At 56.0% G+C, this 22,003-nt stretch overlaps 2 protein-coding genes across 4 annotated transcripts; both read left to right on the plus strand.

Annotated features, from left to right (window-relative positions):
* The first annotated feature begins 995 nt into the window (after nt 1-995).
* Nucleotides 996-19,130, plus strand: ACOT11 (acyl-CoA thioesterase 11). 3 transcript variants are annotated; one of them, XM_077182546.1, is made up of 18 exons: nt 996-1,303; nt 5,336-5,411; nt 6,822-7,020; nt 8,652-8,721; nt 10,496-10,546; nt 11,519-11,579; nt 11,783-11,884; nt 12,142-12,277; nt 12,821-12,977; nt 13,354-13,473; nt 13,583-13,727; nt 14,695-14,750; nt 14,878-14,944; nt 15,030-15,113; nt 15,202-15,335; nt 16,925-17,056; nt 17,129-17,255; nt 17,346-19,130. In XM_077182546.1, exons 1-18 carry the CDS (start codon nt 1,281-1,283, stop codon nt 17,499-17,501), a joined length of 1,896 nt encoding a protein of 631 aa, XP_077038661.1. In that variant the 5' UTR covers nt 996-1,280; the 3' UTR covers nt 17,502-19,130. The 3 variants fall into 3 exon arrangements, with proteins under 3 accessions (XP_077038661.1, XP_054494401.2, XP_077038662.1); XM_054638426.2 differs by lacking the exon at nt 10,496-10,546 and having other exon boundaries at nt 999-1,303; XM_077182547.1 differs by lacking the exon at nt 5,336-5,411 and having other exon boundaries at nt 1,002-1,303.
* Nucleotides 19,131-19,257: 127 nt separating this feature from the next.
* On the plus strand, nt 19,258-22,001 carry TMEM205 (transmembrane protein 205). The gene is made up of 3 exons (XM_054638680.2): nt 19,258-20,821; nt 20,911-21,074; nt 21,256-22,001. The coding sequence occupies exons 1-3, from the start codon at nt 20,692-20,694 to the stop codon at nt 21,559-21,561; spliced, it is 600 nt and encodes a 199-aa protein (XP_054494655.2). The 5' UTR covers nt 19,258-20,691; the 3' UTR covers nt 21,562-22,001.
* Nucleotides 22,002-22,003: the final 2 nt, after the last annotated feature.

Genomic DNA, 22,003 nt, shown 5'->3' on the forward strand with positions numbered 1-22,003 from the left:
TGGGTGTGCAGAGCCACCTGCAAGACATGGAAGGGCCTCTCTGTTCCTGCTCTTGGAATGAAGAATGCAGATTTTCTCCAAGTAGCTGAGCAGCGAATGCTCAGCGGGGTTAAAGTCCTCAGGCAACAATCTTCTTCCAGAGAGACTCTCCATCACCATAATCGGATCAATCACCTGGTGCAATGCAGAGCTTCCTCCATCCCCCAAAGGCTCCAAACCCCCTCAGGGGGTCATCACCCTGAGCTGGGCCCCATCTCCACCCCTGCCCAGCCCAGCCCTTGCAGAGGTATCCTGGTGTCCCACCTCCCCTCTGCCTGGGTCTAGCATTTTGATGAACATTTTCCACAACCAGCCTAAAATTTAGGCGGCTGAGGCAGGGGCTTTTGCCCTGTTTCAGTGCTTTGTTATTCTTATTTACAAAAAAAAAAAAAAAAAAAAAAAAGAGTGGGGCTTTATTTCCCGTTGAAATGGCTTAATTATTTCTCTGCTGGCTTTCCAGTGGCGATACTTGTGCTGCCGGTGCCTGCCAAGAGCTTTGATCAAACTCTTGTAGGCTGATGACCAAGAGTCACTTGTGAAAGTGTGTAAATCAAATACAAACAGAACAACACCTCCCCTAAACCCAACAGTCATCAATGCGGTGACACGGCAATTTGCATTTTATTTCCTTGTTAAAAAAAAAAAAAAAAAAAAAAGGAAAAAAAAAGTGGGGTTTGTGACAAGCCCTGTCAGAGTTACTTCAAAGGCAGCAGGGCCAGGGAGCAGCTGTGTATTGGATTGGCTTTGGAGAAGTTTGCCGAGGTTTTTCCGGACAGTGAGCTTGGTGTCGGCACCTGCGGTTCACACCGATATTTTCAGGTAAATCTAACTGAGTGCCCCTGGCTGGGGAGATGGGGGCAGAAGAGGATGACGAGTGGGCTGGGGAGGGGATGTCACCCCAGGAGCTGCTCCCTGGCGCGGGATGAAGGCGAGCATCATCACCCCGCTCCGCAGAGCTGCTGGCAGCGCGCCGGTGCCTCCCGCCGGCTCCGCAGCCAGCCCGACACATTCCCTGCTGCATCCAGAGCCAAGCTCCCGAGCGCCGGCCATTTTCCAGGCAGGCTCGGATCTGCCAAGCGCTACCTTAAGAAAAGTTGTGCCTGGCCATATTTGAGGAAGCGGGAGGGGGTGTGCGCTGGCCCCGGCCCAGGGCTCCGCGCCAGCCCGGCCTCGACGCCCGCGCCCGCAGGTGTCCGGACGCTTCTCCTCCGAGCCAGCCGTCGCCTCGACACCTCCCGCAAATGCTCAGCTTCTTCTGGCTGAGGTGAGGGCTGCGGGGAGCTGGGCACCGTGGGATCAGGGAGGGAACGCCAGGAATGGGGGAGCGGAGCTGCTGGCGAGGCTTCTTCTCCCGCTGCCGGCTTGTCCTGGCACGCATCGGCGCTGGGCGGCTCTTCCGGGGGAAGGATGTGGGGTGAAAGCCCCTTGTGACCCCCTGCTCACCCGGGTGATGCTGTCCTGCCTTTGGGGTTCGTAGCGAGCTGTGCTGCTGCTCCATCGTGCTGGGCACTGGCGGCTTGTCCATGGGGACGTGGCATCCTCGGGCTGCAGCGGGGACAGCAGGCCAGAACTGGGGACACCAACAACCCCCCAGGTCCTTCTGGGTGTGACAGGAGCAGTGCTGGGGGCTTTGGCTTGAATCAGCTTCTTTTCACTTAAAAGTAGGGGCGGATATTTGGGAAGCGTGGGCATGGGGTTGCTGGGAATGGTGGCAGCATGGGGAGGGCAGAGGGATGTGCTGGGGCTGGTGGGTGGCACGTTGCCATGGTGGTCTTGGCCACAGTAGGGACCACCACATCACCATGGTGTTCACCTGGGTGTTTCCTACTCCAGTGATCTCCGCCGTGGTGACCCCCATTGCAGAGACCACACAGTAAAGACCACCAGGGTGTGGACCTTTGCACCAGCTTGGTCTCCACTATGGTGGTTTCCAGCTGTGGTGCTCTGAACGTGGTGGTATTGATGTTATGGCAGTCTCCTCCCTGGGAACGCCGTGGGTGGCAGGGCAAAGCTGCATGGGCTGGGCGGTGCTGTTGGTGTCCCCATGCGTGTGAATTTTGGCCCTGGAGGTGTTTGCAGGTGCTCTGGGGTGGCATATGGCTCTGTTTCCCCCCTGCAATGGAGCCAGACCTTTGTCCCTTTGTCCCCTGGGACACTCCCTGGGGAACTTCGCCCCTGTGCCGGCAAACCAGCACCAGCCTTCCTGGGAGCCTCATGGGAGCTGCAAAGAGCACTCGGGCAGGGGTATGGATGGAGCTGTGGGCATGGCTGGGGCTGGGGGTGCTTCACCCTGTGCTGGGGAGGGCTGTGAGGGTGCTGGAGGTGTCCCTGCTGTGCTCACACTGAGTGATGCTTTCCCATGGGTGATGGCTGGAAAACCATCAGCCCCTGGTGAGAGGAGTCATCCTGTGTCCCACTCTTGCCTTTGACCCTTGGTTTGCACTTTCCTGGCCCCGTGCCTTGCTTTGCTCCATGTACTCTAAGGAAACATGATGTGTGGTCCCAAAAATACCCATTGCAGTGTGTCCTGGCCTTTCTTCTGGGCTGGCCACTCTCCTGCACCACACTGCATGGAGCTGCTGTGTTTCCTCACCGTGCTGTGACCTGGCAATTCAGTCCCCATCCTGAGGGTCCCATCCTGAGCAGCAGCTCTCAGGCTGGGGACCCTGCTCCATCCTGTTGGGCATGGGGTGATGGGGCTGGGCTGTGCTGGGCATCTCCAATGCTGCTGGCTGGCACCAGGGCTTTGTGACTGCTGGCAGTGGGACTGGCAGGCCGGGTCTTGGGGCATGGACAGCCCTCAATGCCCTGTGGAGATGGCAGAATTTCCCAAAGTAGGTCAGGGTAATTTTTTAACGTGTGCAGATTTGCTTGTTACCATGGATATTGCTCAATTATACACCAATAATCCGCCATGTGAACTTCATTGTCGCCCGCTTTCTTCCCCACCATCTCCCCCCTTTTTTTTTCTTTAAATACTTCCAGGGAGGGGTCAGGTTACACCGAGGGGCTGGAGTGGGGATAGGAGACAGAGCCCGGTGAGGGAAAATGGGAATTAGGTATTTGAGAGGTGGCAGTGGGGTGGTGAGAGAGCTCTGAGGGCAGCCTGGGGTGGCTCAAGGAGTGAGGCTGCCCTGCTCTGCCCAGACTCCCCCACCAAAGCCCAGCACTTGGGACCCCCACCCCAGTTTCACCCTTGCCTCTCCCTCTCATCCACTGTCTTGGGGGTGGCTGAAGCAAACCAGTGGGCTCAAGATTTGGGGGAAGAGCTGTTCTCCTGCATCTCTGCCCAGCACCATCCCGGGGAGCTGTGGCACCCACGAGGGTTTGCAGTGGAGGTTTGTGCACAGTGGTGCTCCCCTGGTGATTTCTGAAGAGGCCAGCTCTGAATTTCACAGCAGAAACATTCCCTGGAGCTTGTGGGTGTTTTGGTGCTGTGGGACACCCCTCTGCCAGGGTATAGGAGAGGTGTGGGGTGCTGTGGGGTCCCTCTCCCCAGTATTTGCAGGGTTGTTGGTGTGTTTGTTTTCCTCTCTGTGTCTTCCCTGGTTTGCTCTGTGGGCTCCTTACGCCTTCAGCAGCACAGGAAGTGAGCATGGCAGGAGGCAAGAAAAATATTCTGCTGGAAGGGATTTTTTTTTTCCTAATGCAAACTTTTTTTTTTTTTTTTTTTGGTAGAAGTGGGTCACTTGAGGGGTGACAGAGTAAGAGCATCATCGCCTGGGTACTGCATCCCGTTGCCATGGTGACCCGAGGGCTGCATCAGTCAACAGCTTTAAAAATGTGACAGTTGAGTGAGGCTGAAGATTTTAATGAGGACAGACACTTGCTGGCTTGGTTTCCATAACAAATACTCCACAAATACCCACCAGCTGGATGGCTGCAGGTCTCGGGGCGCTCCCCTTCCCCGGGCTGGGAGCGTGGGCTGGGGCTGCCTGGGAAGCAGCAGGGGGATGATGCAAAGCAGACAGCTCTGGCTGTTTTTCCCCCTCCTGCTAACGCAATCCAGGGACAAGGTGACACCATTGCCGAGCCAGCAGCAGGTTTGGGTTTCCAAGGAATGTCCCTCTGGAGCTGTTGGCTGGGGTTGTGGGGTGTAACAGGACCACCCCCAGTCACTGGCACCGCCTTGTGCCTGCATTGGGCAGCAAACCCATCCTGTTAAACAGGACGGTAACCCTTGCAGCGGGCTCCTGCAAGGGCAGGTGAGCCATCAGGAAGCTCCCAAACCTCAACAACAAGCCTGGAGAGGTCATGGGGCTAGGGAAAAGGTCATGGGGCTGGGGAAAGCAAAACCCAGTGCTGCTGGGGCAGGGGTGGGAGGCTGCAAGAGGCTCCTGTTTGTGTCTTGTTTTGTACTGACCACACTGGGTGCACTCTGTGGGATGCCCCAGCCCCTGATGGTGCAGGAGGCAAATCTACACCTTCCACTTTTTTAACCCCGTGCCAAAATCAGTCAATTCCATACATTGGGAAAAGAGCTGCTACCTCCAGCAGCCTGGTTTTAGCTGCACGGGAGAGGGATGTGTGCTGGGAAGCTGGGGGTATGCCAAGGGCCTGGCACTGTTGTGTTTAAAAGCAAACTGTAAATATGAAGCCTCTTCCACTTTTTTTTTTTTTTTTTTTTTTTTTGCTGCAGCTCCCACACTGCCTTTCCTTGCAATGCCACCACGATGTCCAGCTTGGACACAGTCACCCTGCACATGGCCTGGGAGCCTGCAGGCACCCAAGGACACAAGATGCCCTTGTGGAATGCCAGGGCTTGGCAGGCAGAGGGACTGGAGCAGGGCACAGCAGCACTGCTGGAGCCGGGTGCTTCCCATTTGCTGCCCCCAGTACCACCCATGGCAGCCTCAGCCCTGCCTGCTGCCAAAAATACGCCCCTGGCTGTCTTGTGACTGCAGCAGTGTCACTGCTCTGGCCAGGGGAGCTTCAAGGCACAGCCCTGGGTCACATGTAGCAGCATTGACACAGCATCACTGGCTGAGGGCTTGGCCACGGCCCTGCAACGTGTGCTTGGTCCAGCTCCCCGAAATAGCTGGGACTCTTTCATCTGGGCTGGTGAGCGTGGGACCTGACCCCCATGGAATGGCAGGCACCTGCCCCAGGTCTGCCCTTCTCCCTGTCAGCTCTGACAGCCCCCTGATAGGTGCTGGCGAGGGGTCAGTGGAGTGGGAGGGATGTCAGCATGGGATGTGGGGACAGGCCGTGACAGCCTGCCACACACTCTGCTGGGACACAGCCGCCCCATCTCTGCCGGTCCTGCTGTAACCAGAGCCACTCTGCTCCTTTCCAGGTGTCTCTTAAAAATGGTCAAGGGGAATATTATAGTCCCTGAAGACATCTTGAGCTTCTGTTGCAATGGCCTCCAGGTACCCTTCGTGCCGTGCAACTAACCCGTTGTGCCGCCAGCTACTAACCCAGGCCGTGCCAGGGGGATGCCACCCCGTGCCAGGAGCTGCACAGGCCTGGCTGCATCCTCTCCCAACACATCCCCACAGCCAGCAGCTTCTTCCCTAAGATTCAGGGCTGTCAAACGCCGGCAGAATGACCGGCGGGATGGCGGGCCAGGCTGTCTGCTCATGCTGCAGCAGGCGGCTTTGGAGCTCTTTGCATTGCTGGCTCGTCCCCCAGAGCCTGCTGGCTTCCCAAAATAGCTCTGTGCTACTCGTGGAGGCGCTTCTGCGTGCTGGGAAGCAGCCCGGGAGGTTCACACAGGGGTGTGGAGGCTTCTGGAGGGGCTCTGGTGGCCGGGGTGGGTCTCACTGTGGGGTGGGGGATGCCACCTTTGCCATGGGCTCGGTGCGCTCGCTGTGTCCCTGCCCGGGCGAGGTTTGTGCCGTTCCCGTTCCCGGGATGTCGTGTACCAGTAGCTATGGAAACAGAGGTTAGACCCGCTGGAGGAAAATGCTATTCTGAGAGGCAGCGAGCTCAGGGTAGTCGGGAAAGCTTCATTTTCAGCATGAGCCCATCTTTAAAGAATCTGGGCAAAGCAAAGGGCAGGGAAGCTGCTGCAGTGGGACTCCTGCAACAAGTGCTGAGAGCAGGAGCTGTAGCGGGAGCAGAAAGCGGAAGGAAGGGCTCTGACGAAGCCCAGACAGCTCCTCGTGTCTGCTCAGTTACTCACCAGGCTAACTGAGTTCATCCCTTGTGTAACACGACTCACTTGACATCTCTCATCAGCTTTTTTCCCTGCCAGCACCACCTCAGCCTCCTCTCTCTCCCACCCTGCTTCCCAAGGGGTGCCAGGGGAGCTGCTCTGTGCCCTGCAAATGGACAAGCCAGCAAGGAACATATTTCACTGCCCAAACAGCCCCAAACTGAGGATGCTCCTCCTCTGCTGCTTGTACCACATAGTGCTTCCTTTGGTGAAAGGGGGGTGTTGGTGGAAGGTGTGGAGCACTGTCCAGCCCCAGGAGGGCAAACCCACCCTGTGCTGCAGCACCCTAAAAATGAAGCTGTCAAGGAGAAAAATTCCTTCCCAGAAGAATGATTAACTTTGGGAGGGGTTTTTAATGGATTTTGGGAGGGAGCAGTGGGGTTGGGTGATAAATGGCCTGAAAACCTGGAATAATCCCCTATGGAGCTTGTTTTAGAGGGATCATTTCCCTTTCAGCTGCAGGCACCTTGTCTCTGGCAAGGGCTGGGTGGGTTTGGTGGCATCCAGGCGTGTGCAGGGCTGGGGTTCTCCCAGCTCTGTGTGGGGAGTGTCATCACAGGTCACTGTTCCCTCAGGAGATCTGCTTCTCCTGGGGGTAAAATGGAGCTTTTGTGCCCCACAGGGCTCGACCTCTCCACCCCGTGCCCGGGAGCCAGGGGAGCGGGAGGAGGCGCCGGGGGCCATGGCGAGCCCCCCGGCTGCCCACAACCCCACTGAGGTGCAGATGAGCCAGCTGGTGCTGCCCTGCCACACCAACCACCGCGGAGAGCTCAGCACGGGCCAGCTGCTCAAATGGATCGACACGGCCGCCTGCCTCTCCGGTAAGACATCCTCTTCCTCCAGCAAGCCATCCTCTCCCTTTGGTAAGCCATCCTCTCCCTCTGGTAAGCCATCCTCTCCCTTTGGTAAGCCATCCTCTTCCTCCAGCAAGCCATCCTCTTCCTCCAGCAAGCCATCCCCTCCCTCTGGTAAGCCATCCTCTCCCTTTGGTAAGCCATCCTCTTCCTCCAGCAAGCCATCCTCTTCCTCCAGCAAGCCATCCTCTCCCTTTGGTAAGCCATCCTCTCCCTTTGGTAAGCCATCCCCTCCCTCTGGTAAGCCATTCTCTCCCTCTGGTAAGCCATTCTCTCCCTCTGGTAAGCCATCCTCTTCCTCCAGCAAGCCATCATCTCCCTTTGGTAAGCCATCCTCTTCCTCCTGTAAGCCATCCTCTCCTCTGGTAAGCCATCCTGTTCCTCCTGTAAGCCATCCTCTTCCTCCTGTAAGCCATCCCCTTGTCCTGCTGGCTGCCCAGGAAGGCAGCAGGCAGGATGCACAGGAGCCAGCTCATGGGCAGCATCCCTGGCAGTCCAGCACTGTGTGTGCCTCAGAGTGACGCCAGCTGGGGACCCACGTCATGCCATTTTGCTGAGTAATTAGAGAGCAAAGAGAAGCAGGACAAGGAGGGGAGGAGACGTGCACTGCAGCATGCCTGCTGGCTTGGGGACAGATCAAAATCTGTGCCTGCTTCCTCTACAGTGCTGTCCTTTTCCTTGCCTGCTGTGCAGGGCATGGGGAGAGCAGGCTGGTGGCACCCCAGCCGCAGCCAGAGTGGGCTGAGCTCCTCCACTCAGCAGGAAGCAATGGAGCTCACCAGCCAAGCATGGGGAGGTTATGGCAGGGGAACATTTCTGCATTTGGATGGGGTTCCCAGAGCAGTTTTGCAGTCTGAGGTTCCTGGAGTCCCAAGGGAAATCTGCGCCGGCAGAGCAGCTTTGAAATATTTGCTGTGTACGGGGAGGTGGAATCAGCTGCTGGTGCATCTCCACAGCTGCAAGCTCATGGAAGGAAGGCAAACACCAGCACACCCTCCAAACCTTCAAACATCTGCAAACCCACGCTGCTGTGGGTGGAGAAACCCCAAATCCCACTCTGGTCTGGGATTCAAGGGGCTTCAGCAGGGAATGGGACGCTGGCTGGGTGTCACCGGTGCCACCAGCCTGGGACTGTGACTGTGTTCACAGGGGTCTTAGGATGAGGGAAGAGATGAGGATCTGACTCTATGTTTCAGAAGGCTTGATTTATTATTTTATGACATATATTGTATTAAAACTATACTAAAAGAATAGAAGAAAGGATTTCATTAGAAGGCTAGCTAAGAATAGAAAAAAAAAGAATGATAACAAAAGCTTGTGGCTCAGACAGAGAGTCCAAGCCAGCTGACTGTGATTGGCCATTAATTAGAAACAACCAACATGGGCCAATCAAAAATCTACCTGTTGCATTCCACAGCAGCAGATAACCATTGTTTACATTTTGTTCCTGAGGCCTCTCAGCTTCTCAGGAGGAAAAATCCTAAGGAACGGATTTTTCATAAAAGATGTCTGTGACGTTGGGCAGAGGGTCCCTCGTGCCCCTCGCAGCCTCAGCACGCTGCTGCAGGTTGCTGATGCCGTTTGTTTTTCCTTTCCAGCCGAGAGACACGCCGGCTGCCCGTGCGTCACGGCTTCCATGGACGATATCTATTTCGAGCACACCATTAGGTAAACACCGCATGCAGGCAAACATGGGGCTTTCCCTCTGCCCACTGCAATGTGGGCAGGGGCTGGAGCTGGAGCAGGGAGCAGCGTGCCCGGCAGAGGAGGAGGAGGTGCAGGGGCAGTGCCAGGCTGGCAGGGCAGCCAGGGACTGAGGCTGCAGGGCTGCTGTCTGCTCTGATTTATCCGCCGTCTGCTCGCCTGGGGAGCTCCTGCTGCGCTGGCTTCCCGGTATTTCCCCCAACGCCAGCTCCTCCCTGGCTTTGTTCAGGAAGCAGCTCTGATTTAGTGCTCTGGAAAGCTGGAATCTTGCAGATCGTGCCTCTGGAGTGGCCGTGTGGGTGGCAGAGGCGTGGAGGGGCTCACCCACCCAGCGGGTGCTCCCGGCTTTGTGGGATGTGTCAGGCTGGGCAGTGCCTGCTCAAAATTCCATCCCTGGCTGGTCCTGGCATCCCCTGGGTGCTGCCCCACAGAGCTGCCCCCTCTGATTCATGCAGCCCTTGAGATGTGGTGTTTCAGGGGACAGTGATGAGAGGGGACAAAAACCCTCCCAGGGTTCTGCCCTCATCCTCCACAGTCTCCCAGTACTGAGAGATTCCCACCCAGCATTCCCAAAGCAGTCTCCTCCTTTTGTACCCCCAGTAAGCCCAGGTACTGCCACCCACCTTTACTCATCTCTCAGAGCCCCCACACCCACTGTGCCTGTCTGAACCACCTGGGTACAATTCCAGGGGGCTCCCTGAGGCTTTGCCATGCAATATGGGATCCATGTGATATAGGATCCGTGCTGCCCAGCAGTTCCTGCCTTGCCATATGGGATCCATGCAGTGCAGGATCCATGCTGCCCAGCCACTCCCTGCTGTGCAGGCGCCAGTGTGGGTACCCAGGGCTGGCACTGGGGTCCCTGGCTGTCAGCTCATTTGTTTGGCACTGAGAGGCCTGACTCAGTCTCGGGTTTTACTGTCATTCCCAGGAAATGCTGAACTCACACTTTTGCCCTCCCACATGAGGTGCCCGTTGCCCTGGGGGTCAGCTCCATGAGAAATCCACAGTGTGGGGATGTGGTGCAGCCACGGTGCCACCTCCTGCTGGCAGAGGTGGCACCACTGGGGTTGATACCCTGCTCCTGGGGCAACTTTTCCCCATGGGCTTCAGGAGCAGGGAAGAACAGCCCCAAGCCCACTCCACAGCATTACATCTAGCCCTGCAAAGCATTTGTCCCTCCTCGGGGGTGAGCTGGGCACTGCTCCAAGGGGGCAGGGAATTTGTGCTGCTCCTGGCTCAGATCCCACCTGCTGTGGTCCAGCTCAAGGCTCTGAGCAAGGGGCCTGGCAGGGATTTCCTGCAGAGCTGTTGGAAGGTGGAGGAGTTTTGTGTCAGATCTCCTTCCTGGCTGTTTGTGCCTTCTGCTGCCCTTGTGCTGTGGGGGAGAGGCAGAGAGGAGACCCCAAATTATCACTGGCTTAAAACTCACTGGCTGGGCAGCAGATTGTCCCCATCCCTGTGCCCTGCTCTGTGGAAGTGCAGCCTCTGGGGAGGATCACACATACCCTTGAGTGGGGCTTTGTGTGGCATTTATGGCACTGGCCTCCAGTGTTTGATAAGGACAGAGAAGATAAAGTCCTTTCAGGGCTATATATAGACATGTGGGGCTGCCAGCCTGCCTGCCTGGCCCCTTGCCCTTGCATGCCCCTTGCCACAAACCCATCCAGAGCATCCACCTGGCTGCTTCCATGGCCTCTAACCCTGTCCCCTCGTTTGCTGTCTCTCTCTGCCCCAGCCAGCCGTCTGCCAGCCCTGCTGGGCAGCGGGACGGGAGGAGCGCGCTCGGGTACGGACATGTTTGGCCCTAGAGCAGCCAGCCTAGCACAGTGCTGCCGTGAGTTGGGAGCCTTAACCCCACTGACCAGGCATGGCATGTCAACAGGGGCTGCTCACCTAACCCTGCTAACCTTCTGGCATGTCAGGGTCCGTGCCAGGGGACGGCCAGAGGCACCAGCTCCTGCCACTCCTGCTCCAGCCAGAGCCAACGTGCAGAGTGTGACATTTACAGAGCTCATTTGGAGCCTGAAGGCACGTGTGAGGGCACAGGGTTTGGAGAAGTGGTGGTTACAGGGTTTATTTTTCCACTGAGTTTCCTAGCACTGGCCTCTTTTGGGGAATGAGGAATATTCCTGATTTAAACATGTTATTTGGTAAAGACTGCTGTCGGCGTCACTAAAACGTTTAATTTGCTCATTCCGTGGGTACCAGTCTGGAGTAGCTCAGGCTGCAGGGTCTGTGTGTGCACTCTGAAGCCTGCTGAAGGCACAGAGGAGAGCAGCAGCTTGCTGCCAGCAGATGTTTCATTTCAGAGATGGTGCAAAATGCCCCTGGCTGAGCCCTGCCTCCTGCCACCTCCCATTATCCCAAGGTATCCATTGCTTGTGGGGAGGCCCCGTGGCTGGTCCTGTGTGCAGGACAGTGGATGCGAGGCTGGAGGAGCCGTTTGCTCTGGCAGGAACGTGCATGCCCACATGGGCAGGGGTGCCAAGCAAGCCTTGGGCACCTCTGCCCCCCTCGGGTGTCCTGGCAGTACCCAGACCTGGGGACTCACTTGCACGCAGCTGCTCAGGGCTGACATCTCACTGCTCTCACGTCTCGGGGGTGGCTGTCTCCGTGTCCTGCTGGCCATCTGGCATGTCCCACAGTCCCAGGGAGCCTCACCACAGCGGGCAGTGAGCTGGAATGCCGTGGCAGCTCAGAGGGAGCTGCTTGGTTGCCCCAGTAACCCCAGACCCTTTCTCCTCTTCCTGTTTTTCAGTGTTGGGCAAGTTGTCAACATCAAAGCCAAAGTGAACCGAGCCTTTAACTCCAGCATGGAGGTTGGTGTGTGCCCCTGCCCCTGTCCCCCTTGCTGTGTGCCCGTCCCCACCAGCCACGTGGCCAAATCCCCAAATCCTCCCACAATTCCCAGCTTTAATCCCATTGTTCGTCATTTTTGGCTGGCTCTGGCCAGGGGTGCGTGGTGGGATGTGGGCTCCTGGGGAGCAGAGCCAGCTCTCAGGGGTGCTTTGCCCTCTCCCAGGTGGGCATCCAGGTGAGCTATGAAGACCTGTGCAGCGGGAAGCATTGCAGCATCTGCAGGGCGTACGCCACCTTCGTGGCACAGGGCCCCTTGGGCAGCAAGGTGAGCAGTGGCTGGTGCCTGGGGGGACTCTGTAGCCTGCCTCAAACAGAGGCAGTAGGGAAATGGCCTCTGTGAGGCTGGGCTGGGCTCAGCTTTCCGTCAGGGCAGCTGCTGTTTCTTCATGGGTCAGTGATGCCCTGTCCCGTGCTTGGGGGATGGACAGTGGGTGGCTCTGGGCCTTGTTTTGGGCATGGAGGGCACCTGCTCGCTGCTGCTCGTCCCCCAGCAGGGCTGCACCCTGCCCCATCCCTCTGCAGGTGAGGCTGGAGCCGCTGATCCCGCAGACAGAGGAGGAGAAGATCGAGTACAGCATCGCTGCCGAGCGCCGCCGCATGCGCCTGGTGCACAAGGACACCCTCAAGGACCTGCTCACCAGCAGCCCCCAGGAAACTGGTACTGTGCCCTGTTTGCTTCCAAAATATCCCTGATGCCCACTGGTGACATCCCACTTCCTCAGCAGGGTGCTGGGGTGATCACCACACAGAGGTTTGGGAATGTCACGGCGGGGTAGGGATCAGCCCCACCGTCCCAGACTGCCAGGCCTGGAGGTTTTGGGGTGCTGATGCAGTGGGAGGGCAGCTGTGGGGAGAGGGACTCGCTGCTCTTTCCAAGGAAAAAAAGGGACTTTTTATTTTCTGACTCCAATATTTACAGATTTTCAAAAGTGACAGTGGATTGGAGGGTGAAAGTGCCACCTCTCCAATGACACTGGACAAACAAGCAGTCCATCAAATTTCTCCTACCTCATAAAAGAATGCAAAAACAATAAGTTATTTACATAAAGCGTGTGAGAAGGCTCATTACAAGAATGTAAACATCAGAAGGCTTAGAAAAACTTAAAAAAAATCAGGGTGAGAGACAAGGGCTGTTGGGGTGCTGGGAGAGGGGTCCCAGTGGCTGTCCAACACCCTGAACCCTGCCTTTCCCCCGTGGCAGAGCTGGAGACGCGGGACGGCAGCGGGGCGGTGCCGGCGGAAAGGACGCGCGTGGAGAGCGTGGAGCTGGTGCTGCCTCCCCACGCCAACCACCAGGGCAACACCTTCGGGGGGCAGATCATGGCCTGGATGGAGAACGTGGCCACCATCGCAGCCAGGTGACCTGACAAGGGGGTCAGAGGGACCCAAAATAGATGTTGGCTCCGGCAAAGCACAGCTGTTAGCCCAGATGGAGCCAGGACAGGGAGGGGACACCAGTGGCTGGGTCTGGCCACAGCTGGACTGGAGGGATGGTGCCCAGCACGTCACCCTTGTGTGACACTGCACAGGGAGTCCCACGGGTGTGTGGTGCTGAGGGACCCCAGGGAAAGGTTCACACTCATTGCAGTTCACACTCATTGTTCCTTCTCACGGCTGGCTTTGGCCGTTGGGATCCAGAGGTGACATTTTTTGGGCTCTCCTTGTCTCTGGCTGGGTCGGGGAGGGTGCCATGGTGTGGGGCCATAGCCAGGGGGGTGACACCTGTCCCCACAGCCGTCTGTGCCACGCCCACCCCACGCTGAGGGCCATCGAGATGTTCCACTTTCGAGGACCGTCGCAAGTTGGGGACCGCCTGGTGCTCAAAGCCATCGTCAACAACGCCTTCAAGAACAGGTGGGTGCCAGTGGAGGGGGTGCCCTTCCTGCCCTCCCCACGGCCCTCTGCTCCCTCATCCCTCTGCTCCCTCATCCCTCTGCTCCCTCATCCCCCTTCTTTCTGGCAGCATGGAGGTGGGGGTGAGCGCCGAGGCCTACGGGCAGGAGATGTCTGTGAGCCGCAGGCACATCAACAGCGCCTTCATGACCTTCGTGGTGCTGGACCAGCAGGGCCAGCCCCGCACGCTGCCCATGGTGGCACCCGAGCCGGGGGTAAGCACCATCCCCAGCCTGGTGGCAATGGGGAAAAATCCCACTCAGACCCCAAGGGCTCTTGGATTCGCGGCAAAACAAATGGAGTTTTGTGATGGTGGGAATGCAGTTGCCCAATAGCAATCAAATTGAGTTGATTGCTCGGTGTAACTAATAAAATAAACTACTTGCCTGAGCAGAGAGGGAGGTGTATTAGCCATGCAATGCTTAGCAGAGTATTGCCTGCAAATTCCAACTCATCTTTTCTATAATTTAGGGGAAGGAATGTTGAGGTGGTTTTGTACCTTTCAAAGCATCCTAATCCGTAATTTGCTGGGATCCAAATATTTAGGGAAATCTGTCACATGAGCACAGCGGCAAAGCAAACACTCGGGCATCTCAGCTTCTTCTGGGCTGTTCCTTGTCCAGCTCCCTGATTTTTTGATGCCTTAAAACTAGGATCTCCTACTATGATGGAAATCATCTCATGGCCAAAGTTGGGCTCCCTGAAACCTCCTCTCATCCACTTTAAAACACCACACAATCACTTTCTTAAAAATAAGCTGCTTTTTTTGGCTTTTATTTCCCCAGGAGAGGACATTTGCAGGTGCTAGGGTACCTAGGAGTTTTTGTTTCAGGGGCCTTGTTCAGGTTTGCAGCTACAACAAGGGTTTTCCCTAATGTGCCAGTGCCCATCACTTGATCAGAGCCTGGTGACAATGCTGAAATAAATCACAATTAATCACTGACCATCACTGCAGTGTGGCCAGGGTGGCAGCCGGCAAGCAAGGGGGCTTCACCTTTCAGCCCTTCCCTGCTGAGTGTTTTTCCCACTCCAAAAAAGGTGTGGTGGTTTTTTTTTTTTGTTTTTTTTTTTTTTTTTTTTTTTTTTTGTTTTTTGTTTTTTGTTTTTTTTTTTGTTTTGTTTTGTTTTTTTTCCTCCATCCTCCTTTTCCTATTAACTTAATTGCCTTTTCCCATTTATCAGGATGGAGAAAGGAGGTACAGAGAAGCCAGTGCTAGGAAAAAAATTCGGCTGGACCGGTGAGCAGCAAAACGAGTGGGCTGTGGGGATGGAAGAAGGGGGAAAGGGGGGCTCAGCACTGGGGGGCAGGGACAGTCTGGGGGTGCTTTGTGTCCCCTCACAAGGGAAGCTGTTCCTTTGCTGCAGAAAATACCTCGTCTCCTGCAAACAGACTGAGGTGCCGCTCTCCGTGCCCTGGGACCAAAGCAACAAGGTAGGATGATCCCCCATGGCAGCTGCTGCCTCCTGTTCCTCCTCCTGCTCCCCCTCCTGCCCCTGACATGCTGCCCCTGCCCCAGGTTTATCTGAGCTACAACAACGTCTCTGCGCTGAAGATGCTCGTGGCCAAAGCGAACTGGGCACTCGCCAGAGAGAAGGAAAAGGTACTAAACCCTGTCCCCTCTCCCTCCGCCCCAAAGCACGGCCAATCCAGGTGGGAACAAGTCCCAGCTGTGCCCTGTGCTCCCCCAGGTGCGGATGTACACGCTGGAGGAGGACAAGTTCCTGTCCTTCCGCATCGAGATGTCCGTCTGCATCCCGGCCAGCCGCGCCTTCTCCCTGCTCTCCAACCTGCGGCGCCGGCACGAGTGGGACAGCCACTACGTGTGAGTGCTGCAGCCTCCCCAAAATCACACCCCTCTCCGAGTTTAGTTGTTAATTGCTGCCCCAGGATGTCTCTGTTTCGGCCCATGCATCCAAAGAACGAATCGGAGCTCTTCAGTTTTCTGTCTTGAAGTTGTTTATTAATTCTTATCTATAAAATTTTCTTTCTGCCCAGCCGAGATCTGCTCAGCAGGGCAGCCACAGGCACTCTGACTGCCCCCGAGGCGGTGTTGTCTTTTTATACTACAAACTACATATAACATATTTACACTTAATTCCCAATACCTATCACCTATGTTAGACAGTGAATTTCTATTCTAAACCAATCCCAAAGTGCCAGCATCACAGCAGAAGATAGATACTAAGAAGAAGAAGAAGAAGAAGAAGAAGAAAGGCTAGACACGCCCAAGTTCCTCCATCTTGTCCCCAAAACACCCATTCCAAAAATCCTAAAATCTACATTTTCACCCTGTGATAATTTTATTATGGTACCATTCAAACCTGTGTGACTTTCAGGTCCTCATACAAAGCTGGTAACTTGCTCCAGGGGTCACAATCAAACCCACAGGTGCTCTGGGCTGTGTGCCAGGGTCTCCAAGCCCCCTGGTGGGGTCCTTGGCAACTCTGGACACCTGGAGGGATGTGCTGAGTTCCGATACACCCCCAGGCTTAAGCCTTGTGGTTGAGCATCCCTTTGGGCTTTCCTGGCAGCCAGTGTGTTGCCTTGTGTCTTGGTTTGGAAAGCCAGGTGTCTGCTAAGGAAGGCAGGAGTCTCTCCTGAAAAGGAGAATGTAAACCCTCCCCACCCCTCTGAATTGCTGTAAATTTTAAATCAAGGAGCTGTCAGGCAAAAAATATGGGAGCAGGAAATAACAGGTCTTTAATAGGGAAGAAAATAAAAGGATAAAATAAACAATGCAGCACACTAGAACAACACTGACAGAGTCAGAGCTCAACCTGACACCCTGTGTAGGTTGAGGTAGCAGTCCAATTGGAAATGTGGCTGCAGCCCTCCTGGAGTGTCAGGTGTGGGTCTGGTGGAGCAGGGATCCTGTAGAAAAGGTATAGTCTTCCTCTGAAGATCCAGTGGAAGAAGAGGCAGCTGCTGTTCCTCTGGGAAAATCCAGTGGAGAAGCTGTGCTGGTGTCCCAGAATCTCCAGATTACACCTGAGTAGCAATTCTTGGCTCCTCCCTCTGGGCAGAGCATCTCCCAATGGGATGCTGTAGTTCTTATCAGCCACACAGTGACATTCCATAGCTGTTATCAGCAGATGTCCCCTCCCAAGGGAGGAGTGATTGTGGAAGAGATAAGGACAAACTGCCCACAAGACAAAAGACAATTGCCATACAACAGATGGTAATAGAATCCATCTTGCCTTGCAATCTGGAACACCTTGCTTGCTCCTGGAGACCCCTCACATGGTGTGTCCCTGTCCTGGCTCCATCTGGGCTGATGGCCGCGCTTTGCTGGAGCAAACATCTATTTTGGGTCCCCCCAAATATTTTGGGTCTGGTGGTGGGCTGTAAATGTGTAAGGCTCAGATTTAGGGGCACAGCAGAGTTTCTGTGACCGGTCCCCTTCCCTTCCAGGAGTGCTGAGCTTGTCCAGAAGGTCGATGACGATGACATGATCTACCACGTGGTGAGCCAGAAGCTCAGGGACGAGAACAAGCCGCAGGACTTCGTTATCCTGGCGTCCCGGCGGAAGCCCTGCAGCAAGGGGTGAGTGCCCAGCCCGAGCCCTGCTCCCTGCCACGCAGGCTGTGCCAGCTGACCGGGCTCTCTCGTCCCCAGGGACCCCTATGTGGTGGCCTTTCGCTCAGTGACGCTGCCCACCCACCCCGCCAGGGCCGAGTTCACGCGCGGGGAGACGCTCTGCTCCGGCTTCTGCATCTGGCCAGAGTCACAGGAGATGAGCAAGGTGGGAGATGCTGTGGCTGTGCTCCCACAGCCCCTGGGGGAGGCTCCTCCCTCCCCTGTGGCCCTGCTGACCTTGCCCTGTGCCTCGCAGGTGGCTTATTACAACCAGGCCATGCCGGGGTACCTCACCTACGTCACCACCAACGTGGCGGGGCTGTCCTCCGACATCTGCTCCACCTTCGAAGCCTGTGAGAAGTTCCTGCTGAAGAATAAGGAGGACCTGATCTCACGGCTGCAGGACTTCTAGAGCCACGGCCCCCTGCGGACAGACGGACAGACAGATGAGGGGGACACTTCTGTGGTGGAAGGGAACATGGGACAGTGGCACCCAGACCTCCCTGGGGGCTTTGGTCCCAGGGGCTGGGGTGGAGGGGCATTACTGTACCACCTCATCCCTTGCACTGATGTGTCACACCTCTTCTTTCTTTTTTATTATTTTATTTAGAAATTTTATAAGCTGATGTACAGGACTTGGTTTTCTAGTTCACTTAACGCTACTTGAATCTTTATATGATCCAAAATCTTCCCAAACCAGATTATTTTTTTCTCTAGTTCTCAGTGGGGCATAACTGGTTCCTTTTGAGGCAGCGAAGGGACAGAGGGGGCAGTGATGTGGGGTGGGTGCTGTGCCCCTCCCTGGTGTAGGGGTGGCTGGTGGAACATCCCACTCTCCCCAGTGCTGCTCCTTTTCCTGGGCAGGGCTGGCAAACATCCCACCCCAGCAGCAGCAATAGGAGTGTTTTGAAAGGATGGACATCCCTATCTGCTCTGGGTAAGTGTCTGCTCCAGGGGCTTGCTGTCTGGTGAGCTTGGAGCAGGGGTCCTGCACCCATGGCTCACCTGGGCTCAGGTGGAGCTGGGGTCCTTTGAGGCAAGACTGTGCTGCAGGAAAGGGGTGGTGCTCCCTGAAAGTGGCTTTTGGGGACTGCCTGGAGGTGTGGCTCTCATGTCTGGGACGGCCCTCGTTGTCCCCCTCTGCTGGGTGCACCAACACCTTGAGATGTAAACCCCAAACTGCCTCAGAGGTGCTGAAAAAGGAAAAGACAGAGCCAAACCTTGCTCCCCTAAGTCTGGGATGCTCTGGGAAGGGCACCACAATGAAGCAGGGGTGACAGTGGAAGTGCTGCTCAGTCACAGCACAAGGGACATCTGCCCTCAGCCACAGGCCTGTGGAGAGCCCCCTCCTCAGCTTTCCTGGGTCACACAGCCAGAGGCTTTCTGATGGCATTGAGGTTTCTGGAATAAAATGAGCAAGCCCTGGAAGTCCTTGGGCACGCAAAGCTTTGGGCACAGCAGGTCCTACAGGTGCCAGCTGTGCCCTTGCCTCTGCCTGCAGAGCCCTGTGCTTAACCCCAAGGATGGGTTTTGTAGAGCTTAACCATGAGCAAGTGATGGTGATGCTGTACTCGGGTACTCGGGGTGAGGTGAGGCCATGGGGTGCCAGAAATGACCACAGGGTCTTTTCCAGGACCCCAGGTGTCCCTCTGCAACACCCAGTCCCTTTGCCACCCAAATTCCCCATCCAGTTTATAAGCACAAGGAGCTCCTGCCCCTCTCCTGTGGCCATCAGGCAGTGGCTCCCAGCCCTGGGCTGGCTGTGGCCATAAACCCCTAATCTCTGCTCTATCTCCCATCATAAACATCTCCGCTCAAGGCCTGGCATGGCAACCTCCAAAAGATAAAGCCATCTTAGGCTAAACATGGTACAAACCATTCAATTTTTATATAGCCCTCTTATCTCCCAAAACTCAGAGCAATCCTGCCTTTTTATCACGGGGACAAGAGCCATCCTTCCTACTCACCGTTAGGAATTGCTGCTGCTTGATTAAAGTGGGATGATGTATTTGCCTGAACATTAAACTTTAACTGACCTCTCCCTCTCCTCAAGTATTGTGCTTCTTCCTGCTGGGAGGCCCTGGTCAGGCCTGGCTCCAGCCTGGCTGGGTCCCTGGGGGTGCAGGGTGATGGAGCAGGAGTGACCTGGGGGCACGGCAGAGCCTCCTGTGCTTTGTGCTTCTGCAGGAAAGCTGCAGCCCTACAGCATCTGCGGGCCCTTGGGGCATGGCCAGCAGGGCTGGGCAGCTTGGAGCATCCCTGGAACACCCATCTCCACTGCCTCATCCCACAGAGAAGGAGGGACCTGCTGCTCACCGTCCCTACCAGTCCTTCCCAGAGCCCTTTCTTTGCCCTCCCCATCAAATGCACTGCTCTAGGACCAATTCAGCAATCAATCACCATTTTCCTTAATCCCTTTAAAAAAACCAAGGGAGTTACCCCCTGCTCTGAGCAACCTTCCAACCTGCATGAAAACACCTTGGAGCTCTCACTGCTAATTCCTGCATGGAGGCAAATCATTTGGAGAGGCAGATCTGGGACCTTGGGAGCAGCAGGGCTCTGTGCTGGCTGCTGGCAGAGCCCACCACTGCCTTCCTGCCCAGCATGATGCAGGGAACAAAGCCCCACCTAAGGACCACGGCTGCCTTGCCTGGGCCCCTGCCATCCTGGATGGAGCAGGGAAAAATCCCCAAAACGCCAAGAAGCTCTTGGAAAAGAAAAGGCCATGAATACAGCTGGGGATTTACAGGCCAGCACTCCAGGTTGGATGTGGGTGCCTTCTCTGGTGTGCTGCCATCATGAGAAAGTTTAAGGACCTGATTTTATGGGTGCCTAAATAAATACATGGAGCTAATATATCACAATACAGGGCATATTTATCTGCTTTGCAGGAGTGGGATAGAATCACACGGCAGTGTCTCTCTCAAGGCCAGCCCTGCTGTAATTCATGCCCCGAGGCAGCAGCCGAGGGGAGGAGGAGGAGGAGGAATTCTGCAGGCAGCAGTATTGATGGGCTACTCCCAGAAGCTTTGTTTTAATTAATTTTCAGAGCACTCCTTGCAGTGGATCAGGCAGCTTTTTCAAAGCCTCCCTCCACCCACTGTCTGTGCTCTTGTGCAGGGTCTGGGGTGAGCCTGGGAGCCCCCCTGCTCCTTTGAGCCCCCAGGTTTTTGGTTAAACAGTGCAGAAACTGTTCTGTTTTTAAACAAGGAGACTTCCCCCTGGCCAGGAGGCCTCCGATGGCCACAGTGTAGGCAGGTGAATTTGTCCCAGCTTTTCTCTTCCCCTTTTTATTGACTTTCTGCCTGTTCCTGCTGCCAGGGGTCAGCGGGGCGTTGGCTGGACTTTGCCAAAAGTCCACCCCAGGCATGTGGCTCCCAGGTGCTGACGCAGTGCCCTGCCCTGAGATACGAGGGGATTGAAGAGCAGCTTTGCAGCCCAGTCGGGTGTGTGGTGGTGGTGAGGCTGGAATGGGGCTGTGCCAGCTCCAAAGCTTTCCCTGAGTAAGCAGGTTTGTGAACCTGAACTGCATTTGCCCTGTGAGCAGCAAGGTGACAGCAGCAACCACAGCTCAGCGCCGAATTTGGGGTGACCTGGCTGACATGAAGGGACCTGTCCCCATCCAGCACGCCATGGCAAGTGACACGGAGCCCTCCAACGCCATCAAACTGCTGCACCTGCTTGTCCTCTCCACCTCCTGGGGAATGCAGGTCTGGGTGACCTTCGTGGCCGGTAGGTTGGGCTGTGCTGTGCTCTCTGCCCAGGGGGGTGGCACAGGGAGGGGGCTCTGCCCCAGGACTCACCTGCCCTTCCCCTCGCAGGCTTTGTGATGAGCAGGCGCCTCCCTCGCCACACCTTCGGCTCCATCCAGCGCGAGCTCTTCCCCTACTACTTCCACATCAGCTCCACCTGTGCCTTCCTCAACTTGACCCTGTTTGCCATGTCCCACCCCAGCGAGCAGCTCAGCCAGGAGCACAAGACCCAGGTAACCTCCCTCTTCCTCACACACAGCCCCAACCCCTTCCTCTGCTCCTCTGGCTGGCTTGCAAACCACAGAGACCCACACACAGTTCAAAGAAGCCCCCAAGCACCCAAACTACAGCGAGCCAGGGGGCCTGGGGGAGAAATTGAACCCCCCACATGCGGGGTGGCTTTGCTCCCCGCAGATCATCATCTTCCTCGTGTGCATCGCTGCCTCTGTGCTGAACACGCAGTGCTTCGGGCGGGTGGCCTCCGACCTGGTGGCTGAGCTGCAGCAGGTGGAGAACAGCCACGGGCTGGGGCAGGAGCAGGAGCTGGGGCTGGCAGCCAGCGAGTCCCGCAGGCGGCTCCGTGCCTCCAACCCCAGGTACAGGCGGCTGGCGCGGAGCTTCGCCCTCCACCACACTCTGTCCTCGCTCTGCAACCTCCTGTGCATCCTGTGCAACGGGCTGAGCCTGCAGCACCTGGCTGGCCAGCTCTCTGCCCTCTGAGGGCACTGCCAGCTGGTGGCTGCACAGTGCCCAGCCCCTGCTGCCTCGCTGTAAAGCAACCCCAGCTCTGGGCATTAAACTGCAGCATCCTCGGGTGGAGAGACTCTTGCTGTGTTGAAATTTGGGAAATGTTTTCTCTAGAGCTGCCTGCAGCCAGCCTCTGTGATGGAAGCAGGAGTGTTTTATGGCTGAACAGCTTTCTAATGCCCCGTGTCTAAAGCTACAGTGTGCTTTAGACATTTTACATTCCTGCAGGAGAGAAATAAATGAGAGATTGACAATTACTTCTGATTAAAAGCCAAACGCTAATACAGAAGTACAGAAGACCCTGCCTGTTAGTGTAATGGATAAGGGTGTTATGTTGGGGTTTACAATCAGTGTCTGTCATTCTCTGGCATTTCACAAGGTGAGACAAACTGTTGTCACATTCATTAGGCAGAAG

Source organism: Agelaius phoeniceus, chromosome 8 (assembly GCF_051311805.1).
Source record: "Agelaius phoeniceus isolate bAgePho1 chromosome 8, bAgePho1.hap1, whole genome shotgun sequence".
Classification (NCBI taxonomy): domain Eukaryota; kingdom Metazoa; phylum Chordata; class Aves; order Passeriformes; family Icteridae; genus Agelaius; species Agelaius phoeniceus.